The sequence below is a fragment of the Falco cherrug genome, chromosome 1 (assembly GCF_023634085.1).
Source record: "Falco cherrug isolate bFalChe1 chromosome 1, bFalChe1.pri, whole genome shotgun sequence".
Lineage (NCBI taxonomy): Eukaryota > Metazoa > Chordata > Aves > Falconiformes > Falconidae > Falco > Falco cherrug.
The window spans coordinates 55,682,396-55,706,483 of NC_073697.1; the positions used below are offsets into that span (position 1 = coordinate 55,682,396).

General features: G+C 35.1%; 1 protein-coding gene across 2 annotated transcripts in view; it reads left to right on the top strand.

The window, feature by feature from the left end:
- The window catches only part of SLC30A9 (solute carrier family 30 member 9), a 36,071-nt gene extending 12,363 nt beyond the window's left edge, over positions 1–23,708 (top strand). The window contains exons 7-18 of one of the 2 annotated variants that reach the window (XM_055700719.1): positions 683–741; positions 1,490–1,557; positions 3,682–3,784; positions 5,680–5,735; positions 7,107–7,242; positions 7,662–7,701; positions 8,149–8,220; positions 8,686–8,793; positions 10,050–10,215; positions 16,195–16,324; positions 18,697–18,810; positions 20,307–23,708. In XM_055700719.1, the coding sequence (XP_055556694.1) occupies positions 683–741; positions 1,490–1,557; positions 3,682–3,784; positions 5,680–5,735; positions 7,107–7,242; positions 7,662–7,701; positions 8,149–8,220; positions 8,686–8,793; positions 10,050–10,215; positions 16,195–16,324; positions 18,697–18,810; positions 20,307–20,351 (1,097 nt within the window). In that variant the 3' untranslated portion in view covers positions 20,352–23,708. Of the gene's footprint in view, positions 1–682; positions 742–1,489; positions 1,558–3,681; positions 3,785–5,679; positions 5,736–7,106; positions 7,243–7,661; positions 7,702–8,148; positions 8,221–8,685; positions 8,794–10,049; positions 10,216–16,194; positions 16,325–16,708; positions 16,843–18,696; positions 18,811–20,306 lie in introns of those variants that run through there. The other variant, XM_055700711.1, reaches the window with a different exon arrangement.
- Positions 23,709–24,088: the final 380 nt, after the last annotated feature.

Below are 24,088 nucleotides of genomic sequence, written 5' to 3' on the forward strand. Positions count from 1 at the left end.
TGTGTACTGAGGGTGCAGTCAGTAGCTTCAAAATTTTTAGCGACCAAGCAGAATAATTCTTGGACAATTAAAAAAATGAGATTAAAATAATACTCAGTCATAATAACATACTGAAACATGTATACTTGAAGTGGTAATCTTTTTTTTTTGCAAACTATCCTTGTACTACTGGCTGTTTTACTCTATTTAAATTGTTGCGTACAATGTGTTTTGTATAACTTTGTAGGGGAGAATCTAGCACTGCAGCTTCTAGATACTGTAGTATAGCAAAGTTTATTTTGAAGTTACTGAACATTGTTAGTGGATGGAAAAATGCTGATAAGAGACTTGCTTTGTAGCATCCTTCCCCCTTTCCTTTGTGGTTAAGGGGCAGGAGAGGGGCAGTAGAGTACCTGGATTTGGTGCACTGTATTTTGGGCTTTTCTCTCTGTGTATCATCCTTTGTTGGTAGAAATGGTGGTGATATATAGAATCATGATAGACTCTATTTGGCATTTTGCATTAGTATATAGTATTAGGTGGTTCTGATTAAAAATATTAGGAGAGGAGTTTTTCACGAAGAAAGATAGACCATGTAGCTCTTACTAGAAGTTGGCTGCTACATTAAAAAAAACCCCAAAACTTCAATCCCTTAAACTACTGGTTACTAGTATGTATTCATGATAACAATTTTGTATTGCAGACCTATTTAGAAACCAAAGGCTGCTGAGGGAATACAAGGAGTTCTTTGGAAATACTAAGGTAAGATGTGTTTTAAAGTTTTTGTCTAGAAAAATGCCATGAGATGTACTGACATCTTTTGAAGTAAAAAAGTTGTGAAATGGTTGCATAAGCTTAACTAACGATTTTATTTGAACATTTATTTGCACCGTAATATACCAGATCTATTCCTGATTGTAATGTAGTGGTAAATGTTTCGATGCCAGTTTAAATGTGTTCCTACTGTGGCAGTGTAGTCCACGAGTAAGGTGGGGTGTGGTTTGTGGTTGGTTTTTTTTTCAGTCAATTGTCTTATTAAAAAGATCGCAGGTGTATTAGTGATTTCATCTATAGCCTATAAACATGTATAGTAAATATATTGTTAATTTAAAGAAATGAAATAATTTTCCCAAGGAAAAAAACCCCAAACATGAACACTGTGCTCTGGCCCTTCCTCTTTGCTTAAGCAGACCCATTCCCTAGATCCAGTGGCTCTGCTGTGATAATCTTTCTGCTGCACAGCTGGCTCCTGTCCTTACGGTTGCAGTGGCCCTTGCTGGAGGCCTTTTAGGTTTATCCTTTTTATAGCCATCCATTTGTACAAATGTGTAACACCCAACTGCAGTTTGGGTGAGAATGCAGCAGTAAATTAGTAGGCTTCAAGGACTGTAGCTTCAATTTGGTAGTACAGGGCAATGCAAAGATTTTATTTAATAATTTGTATGGTAGGTCCTTCATGAGGTCAATATATGGTCATTTTATTTTAATAATCTCTTATTTCTTTATATAGCCACGCTCCAGTGCAGCAGCTATGTTCTTCAAGGGACCAGGGAAGGTGGTGATGGTAGCTATTTGCATGTAAGTTAAAAATAAATGTTTTGTTTATGCAAGTATAAAACGATTTATTTTTATTATCCTGGAAATTAGAACAGTCTGTATTCAAGCTAAAGATAACTGTGTGTCTCTGTAACTGAAGTTAATAAATTTGTTTATTCATTATTGGCAGGAAAGGTTTTAGGTAAATACATCCATCAATATGTAGAGATCAGGGATAGAATATATCTCTGATCATAGAAGAGCAAATTTTTTGAAGTTGATCAGACTAAACAGTTTATTAAAGTGAAAACTGAAATCTTGAAGGACATGGAGAGGCAGGCATTTGAAGTTTTCCTTTTTTCTTGCTCCTTCTTGCAAGGAAGCTTTTCATATGTTTTAAACAATCTTCCATATAACCAACAAAAAGAATTCACTTTTCTTTTTCTGCTGTTATTCAGCTCTTTTCCTCTCTAACTGAAAGTGGGATATTTTAGGAGAGGTTTTTGCCTTTCACATGCCTTACAAGTTTGAATGAAACAAAACTAAACTAATGATCCAGATGTAAAGCAAATGAACAGAGACTCTCTGGCATGAAATACATAGAAGTATATTGAGTTTTTCTCAGGAAATGATGACTAAAATTTACTTGCCATAAAACCTGTGAATTTTTCAAAAATCTTAGTGTGGCTTCTTTTTAGATTTTTAGGACGTCAAATCCCCCCACAGATTCGGAATTTGTAGGGGTGCAATAAAACATAAGCTGAGTGCCTGTTGTATTATCTGAAGAGTTGAGGGCCCCACAGCTGAATTGTACCTTCAGATAAGCTGTTAACTCCCTTAATACAACATTGAGAAGAATAATACAAAAGTCAAGAGACTGTGCTCATGAATCTCATTCAATGTATTTTTCTTTCTGTGCTAAAGATGCACTACGCTGTGAGTTGGAAGAACTTGTAATTAACACAGGGAGTTTAAATTATGGTTTAGTGTTAAAACAGCCTTCCTTTCTTCTTGGGTTGTCCGCTAACTTATGCATTATTTATACTTCTTACCTGTAAGTTATGGTGATGCTTTACCATCTCATGAGGTAATGAGACTGAATTAAAAATTGTAAAGCACATTCAGGTCCATGGGTGAACGGAGGTATAGAAAACAGTGCTACCTCTTGCTTGAAGGAGTGGATGTAGTCTCACAAAAATTCTTTAAGGATGACCTTGACAATGCATGTTACTTAATTAAGTGTATAGTTTTGTGTATATCAAGGGGCTGGACTCGTGCTTCCTCTAACTTTATAAATATTGTTTCTTGGCATGTGGTTGTTCAAAACTGCAGCTACAAGATGTTGTTAATACTTATTTATAACACGTAATTGCATTTGAATACTTTTTAAAATTGCCAGTAAGCTAAATTGAAGTGTATTAAAAAAGGTAAAGGAGAATGTTACAATCCTCTGGTATGATTTTCTTTGCAACATGATTGTAACCTGGTAATGAATGTTTGAAGTGAGAATGTGGACTGGCATTTTAGTGCTGTTACCTTTCTCTGTACAACATAACACAATGCTCACAGTCCAGTGAGCTTGTAGCCTAAAAAAGACTTGACAGGTCACCCTGGACATCTTAATGGAAAAATTCCATAGATAATTTTTCAGTGTAATCTAATGACAGCCTTGTCTTCCTGTCTGTTGTCTTATGTTTGTTTGAATTGCCCAAGCTGAGATTGAAGTGGGGAACCTTGCACTCCATCCAGGATTGGAAGGGAATGTATAGGAGTGAAAGGACTGAAGAACGAGAAAAGGAAATTTTTACGGCTTGTATTCTCCTGTTGAATAGGCAGTTAGTTGTTCTGAGTAGTGAATGTGATGGTAGTTTTCAGGAAGTGTAACGTATTGGAACTGCTTAGAAATTAACTAGTTTGCAAAAGTAAAGTGTATATCTTTACATATCAAGTTTAGTTGAAAGAGCTTTGCAATAGTAACCATGCAGAAAATCTGTATGTTGTATTTGCCTCTAATGATTAAATTGACACTTAGTGATTAAATTGACACTTGGTTTCACTACTTGCCAGTAGGTGATGCATGATTGTACAGCACTTGTGGTTTTGCTGAGAATATTAAGGACCAGATATTCTGTTGGCGTTTAGTTTATTTCTTTGCTTTGTTTTCAGAAATGGGTTGAACTTCTTCTTTAAGCTACTTGCTTGGGTTTACACGGGTTCTGCAAGTATGTTTTCAGAAGCCATACATTCTTTAGCAGACACATGTAACCAGGTGAGTATTTTTTTCCATTCTGCTTAAGTTAACACTTGTAATAGTTTTTCAGGAATAAAGATAGATACTTAGAGTAGTTGTATTACACTTGAAAGCAAAAAAAAAAAAAAAAGTTAGATTCTGAAGTTTTTTTAGAAGTGAGTTGAAAGAGAAGAGTTGTTGTAAGCAGACTTACACTTGGCTACTTCATAGATAAGTGGGACTTGAAACTAAGATGATGTACAAAGTATACCTCTTTCTTATTTTGGTTCATATTTCAAATACTTTTCCTGTTCGTTGTTGTAATAGAATGACAGACTTTGTTGCTTAGTCATCTCTTGGTAGAATAATGAGAATATGACCCTCTCTGTTTTTTTTTCTATTTCTAGACTGCCTTAGCAGCCTCTTACAGCACAAGTAGCCACATACCTGGCACATTTACTTTGGGAGGTGGTACGGCAGACTCAGAGCTGGACAAGTAATATTAGTATGCAGGGACAAAATTAATGCTCGTTTTTCCACTATTTTCTTTAGCATGCTTGAGGCATACATTACAAGACCTTTAAATTTCTCCTCTCAATGGAGAAATAATCTTTCTTGTTGCAGTTTTTGGTATAGCAAGGCTTTGGAAACAAAAAAACCCACCTAAAAATGAGTGGCTGAAACCATCCTGCAACTCACGCAAGGATTCCTTGGATAGCTTGTGCCTCATATAAAACGCAACAGTCTTATGCCTCTCCAATTTTAAAGAATGTATGGAACATTAGAGCAGACTTAATATCTTAAAAAGCATTATAAAATAGTTTGGGATACCTTTTTGCTTCAGTTGTACCTGGTATGCTTCTCTGTCCAGAACGACTGATTTGAGGACTCACATTTTGTTTGCTATTTTTCTGTAAATGGGTTTACACAAACTTTCACCTATTCCAGCTGTAAAGTGAAGGGAAGGGTGCTACTCACTCAATTGATAATACTTAAATTTATGGGGAGGCAGCCTTAGTGTGTGATACTCATTTGGCCCAGTGTGTCAATTTATAGGTGAACCAAGTTTGATAGTGGCATTATTGACCACTTATGTGTGGAAGAGCTATTCTGGTTTTTAAATGTGAAAGTTAAATGTTCCACTGGAAATGCCTGGGGTTTTTGCTCAAATATTCGAGTATGTGGTTTTGGGAAAAAACAGGAGAAACCTTGCTGCCTCAAAGCAGCTTGCTGCTGTGAAGACTGAAGTGTCTAAATTTTAATACTTGTTATTATGTTTCAATAATTCATAGTCCTAAAACAAAGCACATGCTTCACAGAATTAAGGTGTAGATTTATAACTTACTGCATCAATAGTGTAATACATCCTAATTAAATATATGCCAAACAGGCCATTTAGAAATAAAAACCTCCTGCTATCTTACTTCAAAATAATTCTTTTCTACAGTTTGGAGAATACGAAGTTCACTACTGAAAGAAGCTGCAGTGTAAAATTATTGCTTTAAATGTAGAATGCCATCACCATAGTCTCAGTATAATTTCTTTTCAAGAGGGATTTATTTAAATAGCTGTGTTTCCTGAACAACTTCATTCCTTCACATTGAAGCAGATCAACAACACTTGTGATTGCATGTAATGTTCACTTTCAGTTGCAATTCTAAAATTATAATTAACAGTAATTATATATATATCCACACACACACAGACACACACTATAGAAATACTTACATATAGGTATAATTAACAATTTTTTTTGGGTGGTAGATTTTGATGACAGATTTTGAGGATTATATTCCAGCTCTAATAAAGTATCAGTTACAAAGCATATGTGCAGATAAGCAAACTGCATCTGCCTTTATCTTTCAAGTTCAGTTGATAAAGGTTTCTAAATTTATTTTTAATAACAAAGGTTTTTTTCCATTTGTCCTAATTAGGCATTGCTAGCTTTGGGCATCAGTCAGTCTGCAAGGACGCCAGACCCTAGTCATCCGTAAGCTTTTTGAGTAAATAATGATTTTGGTAATTATATAGAGGAGTAAGATCAGTTATTGTTTGTGTGTCATCTTGTTCTTTTTAATCTGCCATTTTGTATAATTTCTGAAATGCATTGTTTCTGATTTTACAATAGATAAAATATGGAAAGAGATTTCTTCCAAACTGCAGGAGTTGCAGCTTCAGTGGCTTGATGCATGTTATATTTACTGGTTTTTTATTTTATTTTATTTTTCAGTGGTATGTTTTTTGATACGGTTTTAATTTACATTACTTCTTCAAGTTATTTTGGACTCTTCTACCTCTTCCAGTGGATAGATTTACTTTGTTTTTAAGCACTGTTCACGTGAATGGCGAGATCTTTTAGAAACAAGAAATACTGCCCTTTTTCTGTTTTCAACAAAGTGCTTTTCTGCAAGGCAGCCACTTGTATCATAAGGAGATGTGTGTGACCAACTGCTCTTTGTTTTTATCTGAGTAATAGGGATATTATTGACAAGTTCTTACAACTTATGAAAGTTAGAAGCTGTATTCTCTATGATACTTTCTTGGTATTGACCTGCTTTACACTTCACATGTTTGAGCAGTCATACTGTAAGCACTAGTTCGAAATACACCTAATGTACAGAATTAATTAAGCTTTTCTGCATTAAAAACGTCAGATAATTTGAAAAATATTTTAATCTTAAATTTGTCTAAATATTCATTGTATCTCCTTCCCCTCCCTCACTTTTTTCCCTTCTTCCTCAGTGTAGTCTTTTGTACTACTGGTTTTTCAGTATTGCTAAAGAAATGTATGGTTTCTAGTACCAGTTAATAAAAAAAAAAAAAAAAAAAAAAAAAAAAAAAGGGAATAAAGGTACACTCCTAAATACTGCCTTAGCTCTTCCCACTGTTTTTAAAAACTGCAAGCCTTGAATGTGTGTAGTTAGCTGAGCTGCTTAAAGGTGTCACAAGCTTTATTCCCTTTAAATTAGTATTTTAAAATACGTAGACTGGCTGGATATAAGGCTAAAGTTTTCATTTAGAAGTAGCATTTCAATAAAATGTAAAAGTGACATGACTATTGGTTTGATTTTTTTTTTTTTAACGGTAGTAAAACCCATAGTCTTTGCACAAGAGCTAATACAGCTGTGTAAATAGCTTGTTTAAAAATGAATTAGATATCTATGCTTGATGTCCTTGCATGTTCTAGGTACCCTTTTCCAAGTGGCTTTTCTTTTCCTTGTATTAGGTTGGATTTAGCAGCTTTGTTTTAGATAGATGTCCAGTCCTATGATGGTAATTTCAGACATGGAAAAACTTGTAGCTATGTTTGCAGAGATACAGAATCTTACTTTCCTAAATCACTTTCTTTGTTTTCATCTAGGTATGGTTTCACAAACATGCGCTATATTGCCTCCCTAATTAGTGGGGTGGGCATTTTCATGATGGGTGCAGGACTTTCTTGGTATCATGGGATCATAGGTTTACTCCACCCTCATCCTATAGAATCTCTTCTCTGGGTAAGCTGATCTTGTTTGATATTGTATCTAACTCTGGTGACTTAATAGAAAGTAATGGCACAGTCTGAAATTCACTTCCTGAGTCAGTTTGAATCCCAGCACAATTAACTCAAACCATCCTTATTGAGAATGTTTTTAAGAAAAAGAATCATGTTAAACTGTAGCTGAACTTACAGCAAAATGAGCTGTTTTTTAAACCCTGCATCTTCCCTTCACATCTCCCAAGAGGTCCTCCTTTCCCACTTTACAATATATTGCACAATTCAAATATTGTTGGCTGCCTTCTGTTTAGGGACACCTACACAGCACAGTGGGTAATGAGGTTCTGGAATGCTGCATTTGGATAGTCTATGGTGAAGAGATCTGTACAAATATGCATATAACATAATAATTGAGACTTTTTTTTTTTTTTCATACAGGCATACTGCATTTTAGCAGGGTCACTGGTATCTGAAGGAGGTATGCAGTTTCAAGAAACAGTTCTATTTATTTTTTTAATGTCCAAGTGTACAATATGAGTAGTTACAGTAATAATTGGTCCTTGCTTACACAGTAGTTTTGCACTCTGTTGCACATACTTGTGTTGTAAACAAACAAAAAAGAAAAAGTGGGAAAAAATTACTATCTGTCTATATAATAAGAAGTTGAAGAACACATCACTTGGAAAGTATACGTAGAATTCCTTTTGGTATTAAACTGTCAGTGGATATAGCTGTTCTGATTTGTATGGGGGAGACAGGTAGAAAATAAGGTAACTTTATGCTTTGTCATTATTCAAAGTATCAATAATTGGAGCTTTCTTGATGATCTTGTACTATGATATAAAGAAAAATTCCCCCTCTTCAAAATGGAAACAGGTCTTTTTGCCGCTAACCATTTTCAGTAACTACTTTGGTGTTGTTTCAGCTACCCTTCTTGTTGCTATAAATGAAATTCGCAGGAGTGCTCGAGCCAAGGGTCTGTCATTTTATCAATATGGTATGTGTCGTTATAGCAGTAAGGTATGTGATTATTTAAAACAGAATCTATTTACCAGTATTTGCATAAGGATCAAAACAGTTTTGTCTGATTTTCCTTTCCCCTTGCTTTATTGATCTGCTTTCTATTGTAATAATAAATACATTTGACAAATTCGATGAAAACCTGTTGATTTAAGTAATGCTACTTAGATACTTCTACTAAACTACTTGCATTTTTCAGGATAAGTGCCCCTTTAATTTTTTCAAACATTTTAGGGAAGCTTCTGTAATTGGCACAGGGCTTGTTCCTTGTATTAATGAATGCTTCCAGAATTGTGTGCGTATGCAGAAATTGAGTTTACTCTTCTATACTTACAGAAATTTTTCTTTTAAGTTGCTGATGTTAGTGTAGCTTAAGTACTGTGCATAATGTAGTAAAGTAAAGCTTTCCAAAGCAATGTAATTTTTGTTGTTGTATATGCAGTTGTGCAGAGTCGTGATCCTAGTACAAATGTGGTGTTACTGGAGGATGCTGCAGCAGTTCTGAGTGTGGCTGTAGCTGCTACCTGTATGGGTCTGACTTCTTTAACAGGTAAAATTCTGCCTCAAGCTGAGGCAATCAGGATGTGAATTTCTTCCTGTGCACGACATGAACACAGAGCATTTAGTTTATTTTGGTTGCCTTAAACACATATCTACTCTGATACTTGTACTGCGTAAGCTTCTAGAGGTTTATACTGTTATCTGATCTGATTTCTAGTAGTTTGATTTGAAAATACTTTAAAAGTTTGGGTTTTTTTCATGTCTGTTATTGATGGGGTTAAGCTTGAAAGAGGACATGCAGATGGGTCTGACTTTCTTTTGAGCGATTTTGTAATACAAACTAAGATATTTTTTACTAAAGGTATATTTATTGTAGTCAGTTATATAAATCACTTTGTGCCATGGTGGGATTACATAATTTGAGTTTCATTAGTTGGTGTGCAGCTCCACGTGCATGTGGGGAGGATTTAAGGAAGCAGCCCTTTCCTTCCTTTTGATACATAGTGCTATTAATGTTATCTTTAGATTACAACAGCTGCTCCTGAGCAGTGTGGCAAATGCAAGTGGTGCAGATAGGATGATCTATATGGCAGCTGATTCAAAGTCTCAATTTGCTGCACAGTTAAGCTTTCTAAAGAGGGAAGATTACTTAAAAAGGGACAAATAAGTATTGGCTTTGGCTTTTCAATTGTTTAACAAAATAAATATGGTAATTTTGTTGGGTTTTGGCTTTTAATGAGTTAATTGCATGTTGCATTTTTTTATGTAGAAGTCAGTTCTCTAGTTTCCTTCATAAACTTAAAAATAGATTACCGTTTCTACAAATCTGAATATGCATGAGTACACGTTTAAAACCTACTGTATTCCAGAAATGGTTAATACTTCCAAATTTTTGAGTTACTGATGAAAGAACAGACTTTTGTGCTACTACTGTGTTTAGGTGTATATAATGTTATAATAATAAAGGTAATTCTGTACACATAAACCCAAATAGCTGACAAGAATTTACTCATTTATTAGTCCTGCAGGTGACAGGAGGGACTGGAGACTTTATCTTAAGATAATTTCTTTTCTTGCAGCTTCACCTTGTTCCTTGGTAGGAAAGAATTGCCAGTGCCTTAAAAAAAACACCCCCCCGCCCCACCCCCCAACCCCATCCAAAAATAAAAAATCCAATCAAAAAGCAAAAACCCAAACCGCGCCCCCCCCCCCCCCCCAACTATATACTCTTTTCAGTGTGATCTCTGAATTATCTGCTATGTCTTAGAAATACTATGTGAAACTAATTTGATGTATCTTATTTAGGAAATCCTTATTATGACAGTGTGGGGTCTCTAGGTGTTGGAACTCTGTTAGGAACTGTGTCAGCATTTCTAATCTATACTAACACTGAAGCCCTGCTGGGACGATCCATTCAACCTGAACAACTGCAGCGACTCACCGAGTTACTGGAAAGTGATCCTGTAGTAAGGTGAGAATCTTTACAGCTCAATCTCTGCTAAGAACAGCAAAGAGCAAGAAAATAGCATTTGGAAAAAATAGTTCAAGCACTTTAAATGGGAGAAACCTGGTGAGATTGATTATTTTTAGGGTGGATTCATCTGAGATTGTAGAATCTGCTAACTTCTATTTCTGTGCTAAAAATTTCAGTAAGTGAATACTTGTACCTCTCAGATGTTCCACAGCTGAAATAAAATTGCAAATATCTTCTAACAGTTACATTAAAGGAGTTGACAATGACTTAATGAGAAAGCCATCACAAACAGAACTGTTTTCAAATGCATGAAATGCAACCACTTCTAAATGATACTGTAATGTTGCTTTTATAGTTTATTAGCACTTAAATATTTAAATTCTGTTACTGTTAATATTCAGTGTCTGGAATTCTGTAGCAGTTGGCAGTGAAGTGCTGCAGTAGTATTATGATGTAATAGATTCTGCATGTTAGATGCTTACAGAATGAACTTAATGCTAATTTCTTTTTCTTTGGAAATCTGCAATTTGTAGTGAAATAGACTTATAGCTCACTGTAATTCTGAAATCCTGTTTAAATGCTTTTTAGGGAGCTATTTTAGCTTTAACCCTACTAAGCTTGATTTAGAAGCAAAACCCCTTTTTGTTTTCTTCAAAATCTTTATTCGGGAATGTATTTCTGTGTAAATCAGCTGGAATATTTTAGTGCTTTTTTTATTTGTAGTCATTACTGAGCTCTGGAGGAAAAACCCCAAGCCCATTAGTTAGCACCAGAATAATAGAAAGAAATTAAGTACTGCATTATCTCAGTTGCAAGCAACAGGTCTGAATGACATACCTTTCATTCCAGAAGCTAAACCAGATTCCTGGTTTGGAATAGAATTGTGTTAGAATTTCCACATGTCAGTAACTAAGCTCTGCTTAAAGTATTTGTGGTGGTCCTGGATTACTCTGAGTGTGGAGCATGTGTCAACAGTACTGTGTTAGAGTAGGTGAATTCATATGGTTATTGGTACTCAGCTTCTGTAGTTCTTTTTTCCAAAGTGCACAGGTGGCTTTTACTTGTCTCAGTCTGGAATCATAAAATTTCTTCTATCCCAAGCACCGTTTTATATTGTATTCCATTTTGTAGATGGCTGTAGCTTCTCAGCAGAGCAGGCTTAGTTTGTCTCCTTGCCGTAGATACTTTTTTGAAACAAGAAGTAACAACTTTAAAAAAGCATGTGAAAAAACCAAGTGAAGACTTGGTAAGAAACTGTGTGTTTCTCTTAAGGTTGGAAGCTGAAACATGTTTAGTTGCTTTTCCTAACGTCATTTGCAGGACCTTCTTTCTGTGTGCACTTTGTCTCGAGTGATCTCTTTTCTTAGATCCATTATATTATCTGCTTTGTTTTCTTGTAGTGCAGCTTTTGTTTTTGACCAAGTTCTTCTTGTAACAAGCCGGATATTTTGAGCTTGGTTAACTTACACCTTCTGATAAGACACCTGTTCTTCATCTCAGAATTCTCTCAAATGTAAATATATAATTAACCTTGCTTGTAACTAGGCATAATCTGGGGAAGAAGCTACTCTTAATTTTTTTTAATTATTCCAGCCATTGGTTAGTTTTTGGTTTGTTTTCAAATTTTTCCTGTGAAATGAGGAAGTCTTTTTAGCATCAAGTGTTTCATAGACTTGTAGAATCATTTAGATTGGAAAGACCTTTGAAATCATCAAGTCTGTTAACCCAGGATTGTCAAGTCCACCACTAAATCATACTTGTAAGCACCACATCTACACATTTTTTGAACATTTCAGGGATGGTGATTCTACGACTTCCCTGGGCAGCCTGTTCCAATGCTTGATTGCCCTTTTAGTGAAGAAATTTTTCCTAATACCCAATCTAGACCTCCCCTGGTGGGACCTCTTGTCCTGTTGCTTGTTACCTGGGAGAAGAGGCCTACTGCCACCTGCCTACAGCCTCCTTTCAGGTAGTTGTGGAGAGCAATAAGTTCTCCCCTGAGCCTCATCCTCTCCAGGCTAAACAACCCAGATTCCTTCAGCTGCTCATCATAAGACTTGTGCTGCAGACCCTTCACAAGCTTTGTTGCCCTTCTTTGGACATGCCTTTCTTCAAAAGGCTACTTGTACATTTTCATCAACAGCTTTGGGATTGTAGGAGTTTCAGCATTTTCATCAACATTCAAACTCTCCCGTTTTCTTAAATGGAGTGTTGCAGTAGTATGCTCTACTCTTAGACTTTTCCTACTGGCACCAAATGTAAAAGAAAAAGCTCCTGAGTGCTGGTCTGCTTCTAAAGCTGTGACTAATATTTGCTCTTTTTACTTCAACCTTTCAGGTTTTTTAGCTACCAAACTACCCGAGTTCTTAATGCAATCCTTTTTGCAGTTGCTGCTTCCCAGAACAGTCGTCCCTTGTTCTTTCATGGAGAGTTTTCAATCTTTATTTTCAGATGCATTCTGCCAAATATGTAGGAGAATTACTAGGGAATCATTTAGTATTCATCAGAAGGTATTCTAGATTCAAATTGACCAAAGGATCCAGAGGCTCTGATTTCAACTCCCCACTGCCCCTGTCACTGCCACCACCACCACTTAACTTACTATTCCAGCAGCTGCTTGCCTGAGCGTTGTGTTCCACTGGCAATTATAAAGTATGTGATTTATCAGACAGTGCTAACTGCTGTCCTACTGAAATAATTAATCTCTGTGTTGTTGATCTTTTTTTTTCAGCTAAATCTTGAGGGTTTTTTGATTTTTAAAAGTTTTTTTTTTTAACCATGTTGTTTGACAGGACCTACATTCTCTAAAACCTTAATGACTGGAATTAATGCTCTTAATATATAATTTTTTCCTGCCACCTTTTTCACTATTTTTCCTTGGGTTGTCAGGTGAAGTTGTCTTTAGTTAAATGGATTGCCTCATTTGCTGGTCTTAAATTGTGGCACAGTGGTGTTAATATAATCTGGTTTTTTTAATTCTCATCAGTGTTGCAGGATGAAAAATTTATTTGCCTTCACAGTTATTCTTAGTTCTTTTTGCTTTTGAATGCAAGTTATGGAGCCTGCTGAATTAGAAGCTTTTTTTCCCTTTTAAATATCCAATATGCTTCTCTGCTACTAATAGGGAAATGCTTTGTAGTAGTAATATATTGTTTTGCTTTTTTTAGACCAAGAAAACAATGATTACTGTATGTTTCTGTCTGTTCTATATCATCAGTAACAATTTTACTATTTCCATCTAGTAGCAGGCTTGTTTCGAGATTATCCTTTGGTTTTGCTATACTTAAAAAAAGTTGGTTTGTATACTTCTGTCAGTTTGCTGGACTTCATAATTTCTTTTTTAGGCTCATGGCTGTTATTTATTTCCTCTTTCTTTTCATTTAGCTTGGTAACTTCTAGTGGTAGCCCTTACTTTGTTTATGATCCAGAATGGGCTTTCAGTGAGTTTCTCTCAGCTGAAAAATTATTTGATTTTATTTTTTGCTATACAAACATTCCATTCTTAATTCTCATTGCTACTTTTGGTGCCTAAATCTTTGTGTTCAGTTTAACTGAAATGTTAGGCTTGATGCTAAAAGACTTCCTCATTTCACAGGAAAATTAGGCTTTCAGAACTGTGAAATAAAATATATGATGTGGTACAGACTGTCCTGATTCTGTTCTTATGGCATAAACTATTCTTAGTGACATTTTCATCTTCAATATTTACTTCATTGTAACAGCTGTTGGGTAATTGTGCTACTGTGTTGTGCTGGAAAATCTGGCTGTCTGGTTTGGAGAAAAAAAAATTATAACTGATGGCTCAAAACCAGTAACTTGGTGTCCTCTGGCAAATGTTTCTTTAATGTGAAATTTACTCTTTTCCCTAGATTGGATTGATGGTGTCTACTAGCCATCTAGAAGCTTCCATAAGTAAGCTTTGTAGCTTAAGTTCTAGCATACACATTTGTATTTTTGAATTATTAGTGTTTTCTCCTTCCGACTCACTGTCTTTATCTTTCCTGGACAGATTATAAGCAGTAAGGTAGACTTTTTTTCCTTCACATTTACAGAATATGCATCATTCCACTGAATTTTATCAGGTTACTACTTAATGAGAATCTCAAATACCTCTTAGCTTCTTGCTTAGCTCTGATAGGCACTTGATTCAAAAATGTTGAAGATATATCACATGGATACAAGTTCTCTGAATTCAATAACCTTCATTGAACTGCACCAGTTATCTTAAATACCCTCTTGTGTGAGGAGGTAGCTCGATGTCCTTTAGGTTACTCCAGTTAATACTGTTTTGATTTGGTAGCTTCCCACAGAAAGCTGTGTAAATTTGATTAGAGCTAGAAATTCTTTATGGCTACCATGAAGCTTATAGTTCTTTTAATCTGCTTAAATGTTTACTAAGATGTATATTTTGGTGTATCTATATATATTTCATGGTGGTTTTTTTTTTTTTTTTACTGTGCTTACCCGTCCTCTACCTGAGTATTACAAGAAACATTCCATAAACATTTCCTGTGACTGTTAATCTTAAATTTCTGTCTCCTGTTCTTTGTTGGCTGTTCACTCTATCAGGCTACTTTCAAAATACATGCCTTCTGCTTTCTTCCTGCACTGCCTGTGAAGTTAGTTTAGTTCTGATTTATAAACATTTAGATGAGAAGAAACATTTCTAGTTGGGAGGAGTAAATTTGCTTAAAACAAAGGACAAGCTAAATTTAAAGATGCTGTGAAATTGCACCACTTAGATGAACGGGGGGGAAAAGGTTTACTACTTTCCATCAAGTCAGCTTTATTGGTGAATCTAAATTGTGTGTTAGATTTTATTGCATTTTTCTGTGTAATAAAACCAAAGTCTGTGGAATATTTACTTGCTTTGCTTTGGAAATGTCAAAAGAAAGAATTTAAAACATTTGAAACTTCTTGGCGATTTGTCCTGTATTTTAGTTTCCACTTTTTTCTGGTCTTGATAGAAAAAATATGGAAACTTACTCTGCAGTGGCAATTTTAAATTATACTTGGCTTTAAAGATAACTAAGTTTGTTACTCTAGGTTTTTTCTAATAAGATTATTTTAATGTTTTATTTTATATTTATTTCACTGTTGAAATATACCACAGTATGTCTGGGTTGTGAGTTTACTTCATACCTTATTAGAGCACTTTTTGTTTATTACCCATGTTCATGCATCATGGAGTTTATCTAACAAACCAGAACAAAAATATGCTATGGAAAACCAGGAGTTTTCAAAGGACCAAAATGTAAACATATTGCAACATTCATGTTCTAGTATCTATTAGGAACCTTTAAATAACGCATTTCAGCATTTACAAACAGCTGTGCTGTGATTAATCATGATCAGTAACTCAGTACAGTCAAAAATGAGTTCCAAACACAGTATCTGTAAGTTTTTCTTACATCAAATGTTACTTTGAATAAAAAATTCTCCAGAAGGTCATGCCTTTACAAATTGTAATTATCTAGGAAAGGACACTTCTGTAATTGCAGTGTGTGCTTTCAGTAGTTGACAGTAGTTATTGTTCTTTTACTTCAGAATTGATGGTACTTAAAGATTGTTAAATAGGGTCAGTATATGCTTAAAACTTTGCAGTAGCAAGTAAGTTGAACTTAGAAGTTTAACTCAAGAATAGGGAAGTTCTCACTTTCTAATGTAGGATTTTTTTTTAAATACTATTAGTCTAGTTCTGAATCTGTGATGCTTCTTGTGGTCTGTCTTTTATTGCAGCAAACTGTGTATGGATGTGTTAGTGTAGCAGATAACTATAGAAACAGCATAACCAGTTAAATAAAAATCAGTATTTAATGGAAGAGTGTGGTGGCAAAATAAGCATATGTTAGTCAAAGGCAGTGGCCTTTTAAAAGGATCATTTTACTGTGACAATATTGTTAATATCAGAAGTCAAACTAGCTAGTTGTTTGTTTTATGTTGTTATACATTTTCTTTAAAAATTATGTGTTTCAGAGCAATTCATGATGTTAAAGCTACAGACATGGGAATGAGCAAAGTGAGATTCAAGGCAGAAGTAGACTTTGATGGACGGGTTGTTACTCGTTCTTACCTGGAAAAACAAGACATTGAACAGCTGCTACAAGTATGTTTTTTTTTTTTAAAAAAAGATTTTGTAACATCCAGTATTTGATATTTACTTTGCAATTTCAAGTATGTCTAAACCCAAGATTTTCAAGTAGGTGAGATCTGTTCCGCTTCTTCATTTTGAAGGATTGCAGATGTTTTTATTTTGTGTTACTGTGTTAAATATCTGTATATGGAATCCTATTATGTGCTGCTGAAACAGAGCCACTTCTGAGCTGAGGAGGGCAGATGTTTTTTAATTCAAGTTTTTGTTAGAAAATACAGACTTGTCCAAAATAATTTTGATGAGAACATATTTCTTCCAATAATATTTTATTGAATTACAAGAACTCTAGTTAAAACTGGAAGCCTGTCACCTGAGAATAAGCATCTGTTTTGGCAGAGCCATTCGCCTTGGGTGCTGAAGATGCAGTGTTATGGTTTACAGATCCTGCCATTCAAACTAGGCTTGAATATGGATTGCTGGCATCACATGTCTTAGCATTTTGACAGCGTTTAACAATTAACCACCCTTAAGTAAGTGTCTGTCTCTGATTTCAGTGTCCTTCAGAGTAGCTTTTCTTAATCCCTCTCCTCCATATAGAAATACAAAACTGCTTTCATCTGGGTTCTACGCAGCAAAGCTATGAAGTATGAAGTAAAGAATAATTTATCTGAATTACAAGGAGTTTCAATTAGGCAAAACATTTGCTTGCTTACCCGCTTTCACCAATAACTTGCTTATATATTTTGCCACCCTTTCAAAGTGAAAACTAGATATCAGATGTCTGCATTTTATGTCTGTCTATTAAATATGACTTAGAAGTTATCTAAGTTTACATTTAAATTACTGCAAGTTTTGAAACCATTAATTTCCCAGTTATTTTTAAAAAGTACTGCCTTTTAATGTCATAATAAGAATGTATATATGTTATGTAGTGCAGTAAGTGATCTGTTCATGTGTCGAGTTTGTTTAATATATTTTGAGAGGAAGAATGCCATCAGCTTGGTACAACTGTGGCACTGCAGGTTTGCTTAGTTTTATATTAGAGTCTTGGTGGCTTTGCTGTTGCAGCTTAGTGGCTACTTTTCAAAGGCTTTGTTAGCTTTTGTCCTTTACCCACTGTTCCCTTTGGTGATTGCATACAACCTTCACTGGGACTTCCAATTAATGATGTTGGGAAAGTTCTTTCTGATTGTCTCTAGTCTGGCAACTGTTTCTTACACAGGTCATTGTAGTTTCATGTAGTAACCTCGTGTCAGCTATAAACCCATGAAGAATGGCCTCTTTCAGCAGGACACAGCCACCTGAAGTCAAGGGCAGGCATAGCACTTGCCTTTTGATCTATAGTTTTTCAAACAATTAGTTCATTCAACTAGCATTTGTATCAACGTTACTCTTTCTAAAGTTGTGAAATATTTGTTGAAATACTGTCATTCAGATTAATCTGGTTTCTTTTTCTTGTGAGACTTGCTGTGATCGTTGCCATAGGTTATTGTGGTTGGAATATCTTCTAAGCACATTATTCCTCTTCAGTTGAGAGTAATGGCAGGGGTAGAAATTAACGTTGTGTTGTAGCGGTATACACAAGAAGAATTAGCTATTTAATAATTACGCTTATCTGTTAGCAATAACTGACTTGTCCTAAATGTACCACAACTGGTATCGCCTAAACTGTGGCTGAGATACTGCAGGGCAAATGGCTTCTGGCCAACTTGGTGTGAGACCTCTAAGGAAAGCTTATGACAAGGCTGTAATGTAAAACCTGCTTTGATGCTACTGATTGATGTTTGTGGGTTTTTTGGAGGGAAGGGCATAGCATCCTGTCATCTTTAACCTCATTCCTGCAGTCTCATATGCTATGGATCTCCTAGTCTCAGTTCCTATCAACTACTTTCAAGTTTTTTAATATTATGGAAGAGCTGTATTTACAGCAGCACTCATAGTAATCCTTGTGGATTTTCAGATGAGTTGGTAATGTGATGCCCAGAGTAAGCAGTGTAATGGAATAGTAAGAACATTAAGAAAATCAGGAAAAAATACACAGGGGTACCCTGCTCTGCCTTGCTGTGAGCAAGGGATACCCCAGAAACTTCTAGGAAATGAAAGAAATTCTCTAAACTTACTTGGAAAGTCAAGCAGGAAATCCATTAAAGATACAAGAAGGTTTTGTATCAAGTGCAGGTGTAACCCAGCTGTTTCATTGAATAGATACTACTCTTCTGTGTCTTTGAGACATAAGAACAGATGATATTTTGAAAGGAAATCTGAAAAGTGTTAGGGTTTTTTTGTTTGGTTTTCCCCACTTGAAATGTGTCAGGACGCTCTGTAGTGTTACTCCTTTCTTTTCTTTTCTTCATCAAAATGTCTTAAATTTGATTTGTTCCTAGGAAATTCAACAAGTGAAAACCCTTGAAGAATTAGAAGCCTTCATGCTTAAGCATGGCGAGAATATCATTGACACACTGGGAGCTGAAGTAGACAGACTTGAGAAGGACCTGAAGGTAAAATTTAACTGCTTATTAGGGAGTGCTTATTCTGTGCTACATTTTAAACAGTGTCACTGCATCTGCTTTTTGGGATTTTGGTTATAAGTATGGGAGAGGGAAGAGGTTGATAATCCTAATGATAGTATCATTAACTAAGTTCTCACCAGCAGCAAACCCTTACTTTGCCATTGATCCATTTGTTATGTATTTTGTTCAGTTTAGAACAATATTTTTTTGTGAAATAAGACCCAATTGTGTCTTTGTTACTATATTCTCAGAATATCAGGTTATTTACAGGCTGTTGAATTATGTTTTGGTTGTAAAGCACCAAATTTCAGTTACTAATTTTTTTTTTTTTTAAATCTTGTATTTAGCATTATATCAAGTGTATGTGTGTGGTGAGGGCTTTAGTCCACATTTTTTGTTCCTGTTGAAGCAGTACAGCGTTTACTTCATTTATAAACCTGTCATAGCTTTCTTATAATTACTTTTTTTTTCCCATTCTGCTATTTAAATATTCTTTGGTTGATGCAACAAAGGATTGTTTCCATTTTTAATTTTGTAAAATATTGTGACTGTTAATCTTACCTTTTCTGACATGAATACAGATCTATAAGTATACTCACTGCCAGGCAAATACAGTCCTGTCATGATGGCCTTTTCTGGTCATGAGACACTGCTCAACAGCATGTCTGTCCTTGCTTATTATATTTGATAATATTCTAGTTTTAATTTCTGTTCCTAGACTGGTGCTTTTTAAAAATCAAAATACTATTTTTTGAGTTTAATTGCCCTAGGAGATCCAGTTCTTCATGGTTTTCAAGGGGCAGGTTCATGACTAATTATTCTATAAACATGAATACTGTTTCTTGGTACAGGCAGGAACTTTAGTGGTTGTGTTGCTGTTGAACATGCTTTACTAAATATGCTAGTCACGTTCACGTGCTGGATGATTTTGAAGTCACTGACTTTGATTAAACCTCTCATGGATTATACAGTTCATGTAATGATAACATATTTCTACAGTATCAGAAAATGCATATTTTTTAATAGCAACAGTATTTTGAATCTCTATAAATAGCTTCAGTGACATAGAACAAATTGTCAGCAATCTTACCCATTATTCAGGGAAGTATCTGTTAAAACTTTCTTAAGTTTTTATATAAAACTCTCCAAATAAACATATATATATATGCATCTCACTTTAACAGCCTTTTAAAAATTGAGAGCTTCTTTATAATGCATAAGAACCAGTTTATTTGTGATGTTGAAAAGTATTCATCAAGTAAAAAGATGACTTGGCCTTCAAAAAATTGCTTATACTATGGGCAATGTTTGTTGAAGCTATTCCTCATTTTAAAGAGCTCCCTGTGTTAAAATAGTCCCTATGTTACCAGAAAAGGGGATTTGTTATCCAGTTGCCAACATCATACCAGGAATACATAACTTGTATCCATGTGCAAAAATGTGTTTGAATATTTTGAATTTTTAATTTATTTATTTTATTTCAGCAACGAAATCCTGATGTTCGTCATGTGGATTTGGAGATATTATAGACTTGGCAGAAGAAATCTTCAGGTTGCTACCATTTTGGAAAGAAGTCATGTAAAGGGCTGAAAAGTTTCTGAAATTGCAGTGACCTCAGCATCATACCTCGCTTACTTTTGCTGTAGGCTTCCTGGACTGTTAGCACTGCTTCTGTTTCTGGAAAAGCACTAGACTTGCAGACAAAGATTTCCATGGCAAAATCAGTTTTAAAAAACTACTTGACTTAAATTCCACAGGAGAGTCTGTCAGGGTATATTTACTGCAATTCAGAACTTAAGACTTGAGGGTTAGTTAGGCAGATGTAGCTGCCTGAAAATATACAACACAGTTTTTCCATTTGTGTCCCTTTGCAGTCAGTTTGCACTTCTTTAGTTTCTTTCAAGATATCATTAAAGGTTCTTGAGAGATATTAAGATTAGCTAGGAAGAGTTTGTTCCAGTGGAACCTGCCAACCTTAAACTAATTGTAGTATTTCAACTGTGTGATTCTTTCACAGTTTTTCTTTTCTATGAGATAATTTCTTTCAAACAGGCACTGGCCTTCTCTCCAAGTACGATGACCTGGAAACCTGCTTTTTGCCACTGTTGTGATTACCAACCACACTTCAGAAAAATAAGGTTTTTCTCCTCAGTGGAGTTAGCTGGATGTGGTTAGCCAGAGTATGTTAAGTTACTGTGAAGAAATTACCCCGTAGAGATTTCAGTGAACTTCCTCTTGTTTAAATTTTGTTCTTTTTTTCCCTACTTTGATGCTTGTTCTCTTATTTGTAAGTATCTGCAGATGTAATCTGGGAGATATTTATGGTAGTGCTTATTAAAAGTTAACTGGCATTTTTGGCTTTTTATACTTTTAATAGGCTGTGTTGCCACTTACAGTCTTTGCTAGAAGGCGTAAGAGATGTAGTTGGAAGTTAGAATAGTAAAATTATTAGAACTATTTATAATTAAACAAATGAATACATTGTATTCTTAATTTATTTACATCTAGACATGATCTGTTATTTGAATTCTAAACTGCTTATTTTGTGCTCTTTAAGAATTGGCCTTGCTTGTTTGGGAAAGTAAAGTAGTTCTGTCAGTGGTCCTCAACAATCCCGAGATAAGTTTGTAAGAGTTTATGACTTTGAAATGTGCAATTCTAGTGCTGTATATAATCAGCCTCAAGGCTTTCTGAAATAGGCACCCAAGTTATACCAGATTCTTTGAGACCCAGCCTTTATTAAATAGGCCATGAGTACTGGTCATGGAAGTTGAAATATAAGTGAAATAACTGCATATAAATAACTGAGGAAAATCCTTTATGCACTTTAACGTATGTCAGTAAAATGAGAATTGCTCATGGGTGAGAGGTAGTAATAAGACAGTCTTAGTGACTCAGTTGCTGAGTAAATGACTGACTTGCTGAAAGAAGAAGTGTTGATAGGAAACAGCAGTCTTCAAAAATCAGTTTAAGATTAAATTGTAGGTACTGCAGCAAATGGTAATTGTGGAGACCAATATGTCCAGTTTGACTAAAAGCTTTTTAGAGTTTTTATACTAAGTGTCACTCACCAGTGAATGATGAGAATTTAAAATAGCCTGCTTTTGACAACTGCAAAGTACTTCACATGCTGGTCATTTTAAGTAGAAAAACATTCCAGAGTTTAGTTACAGATGGGACTTCACATACAGTAGTTGTGGGTGAAGGGGTCTTTTTAGTACCATTGTCCGTAAGCCCTATTCACTGGTGGCTTCTTTATAGCATATGAGGTTATTATGGCTAATCCAAAAGAAAGCTTGCTTTTATCTGGTTTTCTCCTATTGTAGAACTAGGTAGTATATTTAAGCCTGATGATTTGAAATGCAGTTTAAAAGTAATTTGGAAGTAGACTGTATCAAATAAATAAGGCATATTTTAGCACATTATAAAGCATTTACCTTTCTCCTCACCCTTCCATGTAAACCTCATCTCAAAGTATGCGCTCTGCTGATCTTAGTCTTATTCATGAAGAGCACTGGAATCTGATAATGCATAATCTTTTTCCTTCTTCCTAGAATATTTATATGGAATTTGAATTTGAATAAACACTTTAATAAACTTGTTATTCCACAACTCTTAAAAACCAGAAGAGAAGTAAAACTGAGAAAGTGTTCTACTCGGGAGGTTAGTGGAGACAGCCAGTGTGATCCTAAGTGGTTTGTATGCTGGAGTTATTAACGAGTGAGTAGTGTAGGTATGCACTTTGCAGTTGCATATTTGAGGTCAGTAAATGTTACATCAATACTAAAGTGTTCCCATACCTTGTTTAAGAGGAGGTGTGAGTTTATGTTCTTATAGGGCATTTGCTCCAAAAGTCTACTAAAATGTTTTTCTCGTTCATCAGAGATTAATTCGAATGGAATCTGATTTCCTTATGAGTCAGACGCATACCCATCCGCACATCTTTTGTATTGCAAGATAAAATTCAGATCCTTGTCTCCCAGTTACCTTACTGATGATAGCATCACAGTATGTTAAATTTAAGGAACTGGAAGTTGGATGTTTTTGGGTGCACAACAGTTGCGTAGTTTGAGGACCCAGTTCCATTTTTAAAAACAACCAGGATGGTGATGTACCACAAAAAGGCAGGCAGACTGGTTTTGGCAGTACCTTGTAAGTTTACATGTCTTGCAGATGTATGAAAATATCAATTCATTGAGCCTGACAGATTGGAAAGGAAAAGTAATTCCAAGCTGTTACATTTTAATATACGTTACAATTTGCAGATTGTTTTAACCATTTTGACATTTTTACTGCGCTTTTTTCTTAACTGTCTTTATGGTCTAAAACTTGAGGTGACGTGGGTCCACTACTTAGTTTACTTTTATTTTAAGTGTTTTTGGGGAAAATACTTAGCTGATAGAGTGATATATGATAGAATCCTCAGAATTAAAGAGAACTTACGAAGTGTGGATGAGTGGATTTTTTTTTCTTTATCACAAATGCAATTACATAATAATTTTCTTTTAGATTGACTTGAAAGAAAAGGAGTAAGGATTTAGCACTCACTAAAATAAAGTTAACAAAGTTATAGTCTAGGATTTTGTTCAAGATGTGGTCTTTTAAAATTTATTTTTGTATACTGACCTTGCAGGTTCTATTTTTTCAAATTGTGTTCAAAGTACTACGGCCCTCAGCTTTGTGAAAGATTGCTTATGTGTTGCGCAGTGTCTCATAATTCTGTAAAATTTGTGTGTTTGAAAAAATATCTTCATGTTCCAATATACTGAGTGATTTTAATGTATTTTAAGTCAAAGCTGGCTGGAGATTAATAATATGTGCTTTCCTGTAGAATTCATTTTTCTATAAAAGATAAAATTCTGAGGTGATTATCTTTCCCCCATGAATCAATTTCAAGTCTAAATTATTTCTTTTATACACTGGAGTTCAGTATTTGATGTGGTCCCCCTCTATCCCTCCACTTCCTAAAGCAGTTGTTAAGTATTTACCACTAAAATATGCTTCAGTGGGCGACTATTACAGAGACTGCTGTGTTTTCTGCCCTAGAAGTAGTAGGGATTTGGGCAACGGGAGAATATATGTTTTAAGGACAAGTTGCATTCTTCATCTTCTGTGACTCATTCTCAGACTGAAGGTTTTTTAGCCTCTGCTTTTCTCCTTCCTTCAATTCCCACACAGATTTTATTATTTTTTTCTGCTTTTAGAGGAGGAAGCTGTTACGAGTGTCTTAAGTTTTAAATAGCAGGGCTAGATGCTACTTTTGGTC